General features: G+C 35.1%; 1 protein-coding gene across 4 annotated transcripts in view; it reads left to right on the plus strand.

Annotated features, from left to right (window-relative positions):
- Nucleotides 1-14,992, plus strand: part of IREB2 (iron responsive element binding protein 2) — a 73,508-nt gene that overhangs the window by 39,847 nt on the left and 18,669 nt on the right. For all 4 annotated transcript variants that reach the window (XM_077128579.1, XM_077128580.1, XM_077128578.1 and 1 more), the window contains exons 10-13: nucleotides 6,215-6,315; nucleotides 10,834-10,950; nucleotides 11,808-11,967; nucleotides 12,742-12,877. In XM_077128579.1, coding sequence (XP_076984694.1) covers nucleotides 6,215-6,315; nucleotides 10,834-10,950; nucleotides 11,808-11,967; nucleotides 12,742-12,877 — 514 coding nt within the window. The remainder of the gene's footprint in view (nucleotides 1-6,214; nucleotides 6,316-10,833; nucleotides 10,951-11,807; nucleotides 11,968-12,741; nucleotides 12,878-14,992) is intronic.

Here is a 14,992-nt window from a genome sequence, read left to right on the forward strand (position 1 = left end):
GGTTGCCTCAATTTCTAGTCTCCTGTAGCCTATTCACAGCAAGTTAAAGGAATTATTCAAAACTCCCGATCCTTGACTTTCTTTTTCTCTGTAATGATGGATACCTCCAGTCCTGCTTAGGATCAAAGGTTGCAATTTAAAGGAAATTGGACTTGAGCATTCATAGCTATTTTCCTCATACATCTGGAAGTAGAGGAGCCACCAGACAAGAGAATTTTTTAACATTTTCATTACTCCAAGAAAATAAGAATAAAAATTTTTAAAAAGTGAAAAAGAACACCCCAAACATCCCATCCCTCCCATTCTTCCTATGTTTGTTTATTTTTTGTCTTTTTTTTCTTATTATCTGTCCATAAAGTGGATAAAGGGAGTGTCAGTCACAAGGTTTCATAATTACACAGACACACCTTAAAAGTCTGTAGTTGGGTGCATGGGTGTTTCAGTGGTGGAATGCTTGCCTTCCATGCGGGAGACCCAGGTTCAATTCCTGGACCATGCACCTTAAAAAAAAAGTCTATAGTTATTCAGTTATTTTCAAGAATCAAGGCTATTGGATTACAGTTCAACAGTTTCAGGGAGTTCCTTCTAACTACTCCAATACCCCAAAATACCACAGAAGTATAAGTGTTAGAACGACCTCTCAATTTGAAATCTCTTAGCCACTGAAACTTTATTTTGTTTCATTTCTCTTCCACTTCTCTCACAGAAGTTGAAGTTTTAAAATACAATCAATATCATCCTTTACACTTTAGTCTGATTTACTTTAGTATTATCAAGATAACCATCATTTGTATCTCTACTTGAAGTCTGATCTCCTTCTCAGTGTTTAAAACAGTTGCTGTATGGGGTAATGCTGATTTTCGTAGCTCTAAACTTTAGCTCTGAGTCTCAGGTGTCACACAAGTATCCAAAGTTCCGGGGAATGACCAGGTTATATACAAACAGCTTAGTATCTCAGAATTTAGAAATAAGTTAAAACCCAAAATTTGATTTTGAGATCCCATTTATCTTTTCTCATTGCTCACACTGGTCTAGGAAACTGCCTCCTATCACACGATCTGGAAGATATTTCCCTACATTTGTCTTCTAAAAGTTTAATAGTCTTAGCTCTAACTTTTAGGTCTTTGATCCATTCTGAGTTAATTTTGGTAAAAGATGTGAAATATGGATTTTCTTTAATTCTTTTGGATATGGCTATCCTGTTCTCCAAATGCCATTTATTGAAGAGGCTGTTCTGTCCCAGTTGAGTTGGCTTGACTGCCTTATCGAAGATCAGTTGTCAGTAGATGAAAGGGTCTATTTCTGCTCCCTCAATTTGATTCTGTTGATCAGTCTATCTGTTTTTATGCAAGTACCATAATGTTTTGACCATGTAACTTTGTAATATGCTTTAAAGTTAGGTACTATGAGACCTTCCACTTCATTCCTTTTTCTCAAAATATTTTTAGCTGTTCAGAGCACCACCCTTCCAAATAAATTTGGTTATTAGTTTTTCTATTTCTGCAAAACAGGTTGGAATTTTAATTGGTATTGCATTGAATCTGTAAATCAACTAAATCAATTTGGTTAACATCAACATCTTAACTATATTTAGTCTTCCAGTCCATAAACCTGGTATGTCCTTCCATTTGTTTAGGTCTTCTTTGATTTCTTTTAGCAATTTCTTGTAGTTTTCTGTATACAGGTCTTTTCTGGCCTTGGTTAAATTTATTCCTAAATAGTTTTTTCTTTTTGTTGCTATTATAAATGGAATTTTTTTCTTGATTTTTTTCCTCACTATGGTCCTTACTCTAGTATATAGAAACACAGTTGATTTGGAGGAGTACGCTGCTACTCTGCTGTACTCATTTATTGGCTCTAGTAACTTTGCTGTAGATTTTTAAGACATTTAACATAAAGTATCATGTCGTCTGCAATCAGTGAAAATCTTACTTCTTCCTTCTCAATTTGAATGCCTTTTATTTCTTTTTCTTGTCTACTTGCTCTAGTTAGCGCCTCTACCACAATGTTGAATAGCAGTGGTGATAGTGGGCACCCTTATCTTGTTCCTGATCTTAGAGGGGAAAGCTGTCATCCCCTTGGGCGATGATGTTAGCTGTGGGTTTTTCATATATTCCCTTTATCGTTTTGAGGAAATTTCCTTCTGTTCCTGTCCGTTGAAGTGTTTTCATCAAGAAACGATGTTGAATTTTCTCAAATGTCTTTTGTACAGCAGTTGAGATGATCATGTGGTTTTCCACTTTGATGTCATATACTACATCAATTGATTTTCTTGTGTTGAATCAGCCTTGCATAACTGGAATAAATCCCACTTGGTCGTGGTGTATAATTTTAATGTGCTGCTTGATTTGATTTGTTAATATTTTGTTGAGGATTTTTGCATCTCTATTCATTAAAGAGATTAGTCTGTAATTTTCTTTTCTTGTGGTATCTTTGTCTGACTTTGATATCAGAGTAATGTTGACTTCATAAAATAAATTAGATAGCTTTCCTTCCTCTTCAATGTTTTTGAAGTATTTGAGCAGAATTAGTATTAATTCTTTCTTGAATACTTGATAGAATTAACATATGAGGCCATGTTGTCCTAGACTTTTCTTTTTTGGGAGTGTCTTGATGACTGATTCATTGTCTTTACTTGTGTTTGGTTTGTTGAGGTCATCTGTTTCTTCTCGAGTCAGTGATGATTGTTCATGTTTTCAAGTTGTATGTTTCATTTACATTGTCTAGTTTATTGGCATATAGGTACTCATAGTATCTTCTCTTTATCTCCTTTATTTTTGCAGGGTCAGTAGTTACAGCTCCTCTCCCATTTTTTATTTTGTTTATTTGCATCCTCTTTTTTTTTTTTTTGGTCAGCCTACCTAAGGGTTGATCAATTTTATGAATTTTCTCACAGAACTAACTTCTGGTTTTGTTGATTCTGTTGTTTTCATATTCTCAGTTTCATTTATTTCTGCTCTCATCTTTTTTTTTTTTTTTGCTTTGGGTTAGTTTGCTGTTCTTTCTGTAGTTCCTTAGGTATACAGTTAATTTATCTGTTTTTGCTTTTTTTTTAATAGAAGCGTTTGGGCCAATAAATTTCCCTCTTATCACCATCTTTCCTGCATCCCGTAAGTTTTGATATCTTGTGTTTTTGTTTTCATCTGCCTTGAGATATTTACTGATTTCTCTTGCAATTTTGTCTTTACTCACTGGTTGTGTAAGAGTGTGTTGTTTAGCCTCCATGTATTTGTGAATTTTCTGGCCTTCTACCTGTTATTGATTTCCACCTTCATTCCATCATGATCTTAGAAGGTAGTTTTGTATTATTTCAGTCTTTTTAAATTTATGAAGACTTGCTTTGTGACCTAATGTGGTCTATAAGCACTTGAGAAAAATATGTATCCTGTTGTGGGGTGTGGTGTTCTGTAAATGTTTGTTAAATCTAGTTCATATATTGCATTTTTCAGCATCTTCCTTATTGATCATCTGTCTTGATGCTTTGTCCATTGATGAGAACAGTGTATTAAAGTCTCCAGCTATTATTGCAGAGGTGTCTACTTCTCCCTTCAATGTTGTCAGTGTTGCGTCACGTTATTTTGGGGCATTGTGGCTTGGCGCATAAATATTTATGATTGTTAGTCTTAAATATATCATACCACTGCCTTCTCGGGTCATGATTTCTATGTGATAAATTCACACATAGTCTTTGAGCTTCCCTTGTATTTGATGGATTGCTTTTCTCTTGCTGCTTTCAAAATTCTCTCCTTGTCTTTCACCTTTGACAGTCTGATTAGTAAGTATCTTGGAGTAGATCTGTGCAGATCTATTCTATTTGGGGTACTCTGTGCTTCTTGGGTCTGTAATTTTATGTCTTTCATAAGAGATGGGAAATTTTCAGTGATTATTTCCTCCATTAGTCTTTCTGCCCCTTTTCCCTTCTTTCCCTTCTCTTCTCCTTCTGGGATACCCACAGCACATTTATTTGTGCACTTCATGTTGTCATTCAGTTCCCTGAGACTCTGCTCATATTTTCCCATTCTTTTCCCTGTATGTTCTTTTGTGTCTAGGATTTCAGATATCCTGTCCTCTAATTCACTTTTCTTTTCTTCTGCCTCTTCAAATCTGCAAGTGTAGATCTCCATTGTGGTTTTCATCTCTTCTGTTGTACCTTTTCTTCCCATAAGTTCTGCCATTCGTTCTATCAAGCTTTAGAGTTCTTCTTTGTGGTTACCCAGTATCTTCTTTCTGTCTTTCATCTCTTTTGTCATATCTCCCCTCAACTCATTGATTTGATTTTTTATTTGATTTAGCATGTTTGATTGAACATTAATTAGTTGTTTCAACTCCTGTATCTCATTTGAAGTGTTATAATGTTCCTTTGACTGGGCCATATCTTTGTTTTTCCTAGTATGACTCGTAATTTTTTGTTGGTGTCTCAGCATCTGGTTTACTTTATTAGTTTATTCTGGAGGTTGTTTTCTCTCTTTTACCTAGGGTTTTCTTGTTGGTTGGCTTTGTTCTCTTATCTGTTTTTTTTTTTTTTTTTTTTGGTGTTCAGTTCAATTTATTCTAGACCTCCAGCATGGCTTCTGTTTAACTGTTCAGAATTTTTCAGCTCTTTTTATGGTTCTTACCCTACCTATACGGAACTTTTTTTGAGGAGTGTCTCCCCAGATATGATCAACTCCAGTCAAATTTTCCAAGACAAGGCAGGCCCAGGTCTCAGGAGGAGGGTGTGATCAGTATCAAGTTTCCCTGAGAATGAGACCCAGCAGGTTGTCTGACTTTGCTGTGGAGCCCCTAGACTGTGCTTTTCCTGTCCTCCCCAGCAGGTGCTGCTTGTCAGCCTGCCAGGGATGTGGTGGAGGCAGAGGTTGAGGAGGGTGTGGTGGAGGCAGAGGTCAAGGTGGAAGGTGGGCTTAAGCTGTGCTGGTTCCCAGCTCCTGGGATCTGAATGGTGTTCAGTGGAGTAGCCATTTGAGCTGGGTGCGTTTTCTTGGAGAAGATAAGCCCTTTAGGGAATTATCTCCTTCACTTGTGACTTATCTTAACTCAGCCCTTGCCTGGGTTAGTGCTAACATTGAAAATGCCTGAGGCTTTCTCTTATGAGCTACCCTTAGAATAAAATAAAATAAAAAAAAAAGTAAATAAAATCCTTTATTTAGAGCCAGTCCCTAGCCTCCAAGGTTTACCAGTCAAGAATGGAAGATGGTACCCAGCTCTAGAAAGGGGCACAACCCTTTTCCAGTATTCGGAGCTCAACAGACTCCATTTTATTTATTTATTTTTTCTTTGCCAGTCTCTTCCTCTGCCAGGAGAGAAAGACCTGGGGGTTACCTTCCTGCTTTCTCTGCATTTTTCAGTGCTTAGAGCTTATATTCAACAGGCAGAGTTCTCGCCTGCTGGAGACCCGGGTTCGATTCCCAACGTCTGCCCATGCAAAAAAAAAGTGTAATTGGAGCTTGGTTGAGCTACCTACCCTCGCTCCTAGTATAGTCTGCTTCTTTTTTCCCACTGGGAAGTGTCTCTGGCAGCCTGCCATGCCACTGGGGGAGAGGTGCCAGCCTTTACAGGTTGGGGGCTTTACCTACAGTTCTGCACCATTATCTCAGCCCTTCCACCCATTCCAGACTGGTGTATGATGTGTGTCTAGTCGCGAATGTTCCCCAAACAGTTGTTCCAGACAGTTCCTGCTATTTATTAGCTGCTCTAGAGGACTAACTAAATACTGAATTCCACACCTTCCTATGCCACCATATTGACCCACCTTGAAAACTTTCAAAATTGTTAGCATCTAAATTCATTTAATTTCTGGAAGATCTTATTAGATCTTTTTATTTTCCTACTCTACAAACACTTTATGTAATTATTATCATTTAGGAGAAAGTGATGAGCTTCTTACTCTTCCTGGTTGGTAGTAATATTTTATGTTCAGCTTCAGTATTGGTTTTTCTTTTGCAAACAGTATGTTTTGGTGAGTTTTGTAGAACTTGTTCAGTATTTTTTATCTTGTTTGTGACCAAGTAACTTTTGAAGTGGGACAATTCACGTTTTGTGGCATTTTCATGAAGGTAGAGTTTTGATTACTTTTGAAGATAACATCATGTACTCATTTATAAAGACTTCTGTTCTGGGTACTATATAGTATTTGCTTCTTGCTCATTGGTGAATCTCAGTACCTAAATCCCCCCAAATTTCAAATATTCCTTATAAGATTTTTTGTTCTTCTTAGGTTTTGAAAAAGCCAAACTCAAGTCAATGGAAACGTACCTTAAAGCTGTGAAATTATTTCGAAACGACCAGAATTCTTCCGGAGAACCTGAGTACTCCCAGGTATATTCAGAGTGACTCTTAGTTAAGAATATAAATTCTGGAGCCTCACCTCCTGGGGTTAGGATCCCAGCTCTACCACTTACTGGATGTATGGGCAATTTATTTCATCTTTCTGCTTCAGTTTCCTCATCTCTAAAATAAAGAATAATGTCTATCATAAGATTCTTAAGTGGATTAAATGCAAATTCATAGAATAGTTCCAAGCACACAGTGCTCAGTAAGTGTTAGCTATTGTTATTATTTAACAACTATTATTTGTGACCCAGTATTTTGATTTTGTTTATTGGTCTTTACATAGATTTCTAGTATGGTGAATTTTATAAAGAGCATTCTAATAAAAAATTTTAACAATTTCATAAAGCTTTATGACAGTGTTTTTAGAATTTGAAATATATGATTGACTCTTTTCTCAATTTTTTCCTGCTTTATGATTAGAGTACTATTATATCCTCCCAAAGTTTCAATTTCCCTGATGTCTACATCTGGTTGATGAATATATTTGCAACAATTCAGAAAGTACTGTATGGTTGTGTGGTCTTAAATGTTGGTTTTAAAGAAATTTTTCAATCCAAGCAAGTATCTGTTATCTGTTGGAAATTTACATATTGAAGGGCTAAGTGAAATTCACTTTTAGGAATGTCTTCATTGTAGTAATATTCATTTTCTAAGAGTGTGTCAAGGATCAAAAATAAAATAACTTGCTGTAACAATAGGTCTAATTAACTATTAAGGTCTTCTTTATAGGAAAATATACTTTCTCAACCAATTTTATTTTTCATAACATTTCACTATCTGAAGTTTTATTTATATTTGTTTGTCATCTTCCTGCATTAGAATGCAAGTAAGGGCTTTAAGTACATGTACTTTCTCTGTTTTGTTTGATGCTGTATCCCCAGTTCCTAGAACCTTGCCTCACATGTGGTAGATAGTCAGTAAACATATTAGATGAATAAATGACTACAGATAAGTATATTGAAGGCCAGTGTAGGTCCCATGGGTATTGAATTTCTAACACTTTATAACACTTTGCAATTGTGTGGCACATTGGACAAGTCTTTTAATTTCTGATTGTTTTCTAAGATCCCTTCCAGCTCTAGATTCATAATCTATTGTTTTGTCCACATTTTAAAAGAAGAAAAAGGTAGAAAAAATAAGAAAAATCAAATGGAAAAATTTGGCTGGTTGAATAAAATGGAATAAATTTTTTTACTTTTAAAAAACTTGACCAGATTAAGAAATAATACTGAAATCCATCAGGATGTTGATGTCAACATAAAGCAAAGACTAGGATCACCTGGACCCATAAAATAAAGTATAAGAAGGTGTTACAGTTATGACTGGTCACAGTAAACAGTACTGCTAAATAACGAGCACCATTGTGAAGAAAACTTAATTTGAATTGACCATACACCAAAAATAAAATGCACAAAGGAAAATGGAAGATGTAGATGGAAACATAGTTAAAAAGTGGTATTTTAACAAAATACTGTTTCTCAACCGAAGAATAAAATGTTGACTATCTGAATAATAAAGCAGAATCCAAATTTTTATGGTTAATTAAATAATAAGTATAGAAAATATACTTTTTCAGATATCCTTAGTAAGCTTTCATCACATGTATTCATTTTGTTTATCACAGAGAAGAGTTCAGAAAAATTATGCATGTCGTATTTTCTCATAGTTCAGTAAAACTATGAACTAATTGCAAAAATGTAACCCACCACGCCTGATGGATAACCTGGAAGTTTTGGCAGTTATTTTCTAAATAACTTTATCACTGAGAAAATTAGAGATGTATTTAAAAATCTTGGGAAAACGTCCTTTTAGATACTTCTTAAGAAAATTTTTTAAATGACAGTGGTGAGGTTGATAAATAAAATTAATATCTGAATCTTTGAAAGATTAGAAAATCTAAGACAAATACAAATAAAATGAGAGACGTAACAGCTGATAATAGAGAAGACAAAAATATATTAGAACTTATTAAAGAATCAGTACATTTAAAAATAGATATAAATTAGATCTTAAAATACCAAAATTGACAAAGTAAGAATTAGGGTTTGAGTAAATTAATCATTGGGGAGAAAATTACAAAAGTTGTAAAATAGCTACCCCCAAAAGATACTCAGGCCTGGTATTGCTACAGGGTAATTTTTAACTTTTAAAGGACAGATAATTTCCATATTGTAACAGTTTTTTCTGAATATTGAAAAAGGTAGTTTGTCCTATGGCCTTAAATTACAAAATGAAAACTGTTATTGGTAAAATGTTCTTAATAAAATATGAACTACTCAACCATAATAATGAATGATGAGATTATTAACTATAAATATAGTTCATCTTAGAAATATGCAGCTGGTTCAGTACTGCTGCTACAGTAGATAAAATTAAGTTTACATAGATAATAACCAGGCTCTTGGATATATTAAATTCTTCAACTTGACCTAAGTACCTTAAGAATATATCAGGAATTCAGTAACAGTTTTACAGTTATTTCTAAGTGTTGCCTATTATATATTAGAAACTTAGAGATAACATTGCTCTAAAATTCTCATTGCTGTTTTTCCTTTAAAATTTTCTAAGGCAATTTAGTAAAATCGTATGTTCCTGGTCATGAAAAATAAATTATAGTGAACCCTCAGAAACTTAATTAGTAAGTTCCCTAGAAGCCGTGAGGTTGGCAGACTTTCTGCAAGGGACCATATTAATATGTCAGGCTTTTGGGACCATAAGTTTTCTCTCGCAACTACTCAGCTCTACTGTGGTAATAAAATACGGCCATAAACAATGTGTAAATCAGTGAAAGTGGCTGGAGTAAGCCTGCTTGCTGCCTGACCCCTGATCCAGCATAAATGTCAGCAAACTTTCTAACTTTGAAGGCTATAAACATTAAAAATACATCCAGAGGAGCCTCAGTTGGTTCTTGAAACATTAAAAAAAAAAAGGGATGATAATTTTGTAGATATGGTAGAAAATGTTGGGTTGTATAATAATATATTTACATTGTTTCAGAGCTGATTGAATTGTTCTGCCTGGAAAATCTTACTCGGGTTAAGTGGAGGAACTTCTTGATTCTGCTATGGTTTGGTTTTCTTAATTACGCAGACGTTTAGAAGGCAAGGTTACCAACTTTGCAGATGACACACGTGTGAAGTAGATCAAGCATTGCATTGTGTAATACAGGGCAAATAAATTGATGGATGAACTGTGGTGCAAAACAAGCTGAATTTTAATAGGGATAAATTTCTTAAAAGTACTGTAGGAGAGGAACAAGAATTCTTTCATCTTACAACAGTAGACTCATTTTCTAAGTTGCCTTTTTTTTTTAAATGAATTTGTCTTTGCTCTTTTTAAGAGGTAAATTCAGTGAAGGGGAGAAAAGCCTCTTTATTATTTTCTTTAGAACTGTATGTCAACCACTTGCACAGAAATTGGCATTGTATCATACAGGGTCCAATTAGGAGATTGAAACCATACAATAATCTGAATAAAGAAAGTTTAATATAAAGATTTTTACAGGGAATTGGAATAATGGAGTTGGTGACTAGGAGTTAAAGAGAACACTAAATAATGCAAAAATAGATGTAAGGAGTAGCTAATAACTCTAAATCTAAGATATAGTGCTCAAAGAAGGTCCTCATCCCTCAGGGCTGGAATCTCCAGTCCTTATTGGAGAGGGTGTAGCTGTTGCTCATTGTTTATCAGAAAAGTCGGTGTAGTGCCACACCTTCGAATTCAGTGTAAAGTTACCTGAGTCAGGTGCCAGGGGAGACCATTCATGGAAGATACCTTGGCTGGCAGTACTCCACTGGAAGCTGCTGGGTACTGTCAGCTGTTGGACCCTGCTTGATGCAGGTGCTAGAGAAAGACATGCTTTGCCAAAGCTGGGCAGTGGAGAAAGTTGTGTCCTGCTCGAGCCTAGGACAAACTGTGCTATGAGAAGAGGGTGCTGGAAAAAGTGCACTCTGTAGGGCTGGAGAAAGTATGATGGACAGAAGCCTGGCCAGCAAGGCCCTCTGGAACCAGGGGGAGAAAAACCCTGTCCTCTTGCAGTCTCTCTCCCGCACCCTCTACTTAACAAGCTTAACATCATGTGAGCTGACAAGGGAGAGAATATTTACTAAGCACACCTTCGTTATCACAGAGCAGACAAATAAGGATAAATTTGAAGCTCAAAGGCAATACATTGATAACTGACATAGGCATCTACTTTGTTATTGGGCATCTAAGACAATATCTTTGTGGGAAAAAACATTTGGGGAACCATAAATTTTATATAGATTAAATAATTGATGTTGTAGTAGTTTGCATAATACCCTGCAGTTTTGCTTTTAGTAAATATTCATATATTAATGTAAAAATAAATTTAAATGGATTTGTTTAAAATCTTAATGTCTGGATGTATTACACCATTAAAACAAGTATGAATATATTCATTCTGCTTCAGAAAGTAATGCTTGAATTTGGTCTGTATTTGTGAATTCTAATTCCTTTTCTACTTTTTCTTTCATTTCCTAGATGATCCAGATTAGTCTAAATTCAATAGTTCCATCTGTTAGTGGTCCCAAAAGACCTCAAGATAGAGTTGCTGTGACAGATATGAAAAGTGATTTCCAGGCTTGCTTAAATGAAAAGGTAGATAGATAACTTTATTGTTATCTGTATTTGTCATCATGCTTTTTTGTTCCAAATAGTGAAGAACCAACAAAATAACCTATAAACTCAATCCGCTGTTACATCATATACCAGCAGCCCCTTTTTCCTTCAGTTCAGTGTGCAAGTCAGTGATTTGAAGAGCTTATTATTCCCAGATCCACTGTGAAGATCAGAGGTTGATTTTGGCTATTTAAATGATAATTCAAATTAATTAAATTGAGTCAAATTAAAAATTGATCTCCTTGGTCACATAGCCTCATTTCTAATGCTGAATAACTATGTGGCTATGGCTCCTGTATTGGACAATACAAATATAAGGCATTTCCTTGACTGACTTGGGTAATTATTACCTTGTTTCATCTGTTCTGTACACACACAGAGGACTGTTTGGAAGCAGGTCTTCAGGGCTCTCTCTTTGGGGCTGGTTTGGGGGGAGGGGGAAGTGTAAGGGTCAGGAATTGAACCCGGGTCTTCTTCATGGCAGGCGAGCATTCTGCCACTGAACAACCTGGGCACCCTTCAGGGCTATTTTTGACAGAAGAAAATTTATACACTTCTTGAAAACTCTTGAGAACAGGATGGTATCTGGATCCTGGGTAGAGTTGGCTGGGCTGATTTAGTAGATGGAAACTTTGTATATGAACACCACACTCCTGTCATGACTATTCAGATTCATGCTTCAGCTGAATTACAACTACTAAATTTCATGACCTTCAGTATCACTCACAAATAGAATTATTAAATCATCAATGCCAAAGATCTGCTGTATTTTCTGCCCATCTTTTTCTATACATGTCGAGAATATCTCATTTATAATTACATGCAAATTTGTATAGGTTGGATTTAAAGGATTCCAAATTGCAGCTGAAAAACAAAATGATATCGTGTCTATTCATTATGAAGGAAGTGAATATAAGCTGTCTCATGGGTCTGTGGTCATTGCTGCAGTTATCAGTTGTACCAATAATTGCAATCCATCTGTCATGCTTACTGCAGGTAAGTTGTGTTTATGGCCATAAATTTTTTTTTCCCATAATTTTTAGCTTTTCTGTTTCTTAGATTAGGCATAAGCATCAAAGTTTATGTGTAATATTGAAAGACTTTCTAAGATTCTAATTAGGCCTTAAGGAGCCTAGGGTTGATTTGTTTTATTAATTTTGTTTTTTGTTACACAGAAGTACATTGTTTTTTGACCATAACTTATTTGTGTATTAGTCTTAGATCATGTCCACTTCTGTGTTTATTTAAAAGAAGAGTTGATTAACGGGTGTTTTTTGATTACCTACTAGAAGCTTGGCAAAGCAGTGTTCTAGATTAATTCCTTTGAGGGTATAAAGGAAGTAAAAGTTATTAACAAGAATTATAAATAACACCAATTATATACACAGGAACAATTAGTAAAACCATGTCTAGTAAATGTTAAATTGCTGTTAGTATATTATGATTGTTATGCTTAATGATACAGTTAGTTATCTGTTTCATATATGTTTATCCTTCTTTCCATTAATGTGCATAATGCTTCGATGTCGGTTTATACCTTAATAATTTGAAATGTAAATGCTAATATTTTTATTACAAATTTTATTTATTTTATGTGAAGCAAATTAATAGAATAAAATGTACAGAATAATGACAGTAAATTAATGAATTTGAACTTTTACTGTAACCTCAATTGGAGAACAGTCTGTTAAGCCCTTTCTTGTGTCCTACTTTACATGAAAAAAAGAGAGAAACACTGCCACAATAAATAATTGTTTGTTGACTGTGCAGGTCTTTTGGCCAAAAAGGCTGTTGAAGCAGGTCTGCATGTTAAACCTTATATAAGAACAAGTTTATCTCCAGGCAGTGGGATGGTTACGCATTACCTCAGTTCAAGCGGAGTACTACCTTATCTTAGTAAGCTTGGGTGAGTGACCATTATCATTATTTATATTGGCATTAGTATTCAGCAACTCCTGAAGCCACTTGCCTTATATAGATGTATATGTATATGCCAAGAAAAGTTGGATATTTAGGAAAAACATGAGTTAAACACAAATTACTTCTCTTCTGATTGTTACCTTGCTATTTACCACACAATCTTTGAGGCCTTATCAATCAGCACATATTTATTGGGCAAATCCAGTGAGTGAGGAGGCACTGGAATGAATACAGAGGAGACATGAACTCTGGCTTCAGAATGCTTAGTTGGAAAGACATACATTTAAAACGAAGTAACCGTGACAATATAAGAGATGGCATCAATTAGTAAGTAACTTCCGTGAGCTGTGTAGATCAGTTCAGAAAAGAGTGGTATCTCAGGTATTGCCTTTATTTACTGACTAAATTGTCTTAATTGATGTTTTTTGTATGTGTGCAAATTGGGTCTGTAACATATAGGTTAAGTTGCCCCTGAACTTTGAGGAAAATAACTTTTACCTTTCTTGAATAACTGATGCTAGCTATATTTTTAAAATTAATTTCTTTTTAATTGTGGTAAAGTACACATAACCCAGAAATCACTTTAACCATTTTAAGTGGACAGTTCGAGAGAAAGTACATTGACAGTACTGTGTAACTTTCACCACTGTCTGTTTCTAGACTATTTTCATCATCCTAAACTGAAACTAATACTCATTTAGCAGTAACTCCCCCTTTCCCATTCCTGCCACTTCTTGTAACCACTATTCCGCTTTCAGTTTCTGTGAATTTGCTTATTCTAAGTATTTCATATAAGAGAAGTCATATAATATTTGTCTGTTTGTTTCTGGTTTCATTCAACACTATGTCTTCAGGGTTCATCCATGTTGTAAGATGAACCTGCACTTTTTATGACTGCATTATATTCTGTTGTATGAATATAGCATGTTTTGTTTATCTGTTCATCTATAAATGGACACTTGGGTTGCTTCCATCTTTTGGGTATTATGAATAATGCTGAGATATTGTATAAATATCTTTCCAGGTCCCTGCTTTTATTTCTTTTGGATTAGAAGTGTTGGATTGCCCAGTCCTAAGATAATTTTCTATTTTTGGACCTTATAGTAGGCAATTCTACTTCTAGGTATATATCCAAAAGCATTAAGAGGAGGGACTGTAACATATTTGCATATGATACATATAACATACCAACGTTAATAGGGGTTATTCACAACAGACAAAAGGTAAAGTGTAATTGCCAGGTCATATGTAATTCAATGTTTAATTTTCTGAGGGAACTGCAAGCTGTTTTCTACAGTGCTTGCACCATTTTACATTCTCACCAACAATGTACAAGGATTCCTGTTTCTCCGCATCTTGCCAACAAATTTTATTTTTCATTTTTTCAATAGTAGCCATCTATGGGCAGTGCAACAGTGGCTCAGTGGCAGAATTCTCGCCTGCCATGCCAGAGACCCAGGTTCGATTCCCAGAGCCTGCCCATGCCCCCAAATAATAATAATAGCCATCTAGTGGGTGTGAAATAGTATCTTATTGTAGTTTTAATTTGCATTTCTCTAATGGCTGATGATATTGAGCATCTTTTGAGGTAGTTATTGGCCATTTGAATATCATATTTGAAGAAATGACTATTCATATCCTTGACCCATTTTTTTGAGTTGTTTGCCTTTTTGTTGTTGAGTTGTATGAGTTCTTTATATATTAGGAATATTAACCCCTTATTAGATGTATGGTTTCCTAATATCTTATCCCATTCTATAAGTTGTCTTCACTTTCTTGCCATATCCTTTGCTGTGCAAAAGTTGTAAATTTTTATTATGTCCCATTTATCTTTTTTTTTCTTGTTCATGTTTTTGTGTAAAATCTAAAAAATCTATTGCCTACTACAACGTCCTAAAGATATTTCCCTCTATTTTCTTAAAAGAGTTTTATGGTATTAGCTCTTTGATCTAAGTTCACTTTTATATGTTGTGTGAGATAGGGTCCTCATTCAGTCTTTTTTTTTTTTTTTTTTTTTTTTACATGGGCAGGCACCGGGAATCGAACCCAGGTCCTCTGACATGGCAGGCAAGTGTTCTTGCCTGCTGAGCCACTGTGTCCC

This window comes from Tamandua tetradactyla, chromosome 14, assembly GCF_023851605.1.
Source record: "Tamandua tetradactyla isolate mTamTet1 chromosome 14, mTamTet1.pri, whole genome shotgun sequence".
NCBI classification, from domain to species: Eukaryota; Metazoa; Chordata; class Mammalia; order Pilosa; family Myrmecophagidae; genus Tamandua; species Tamandua tetradactyla.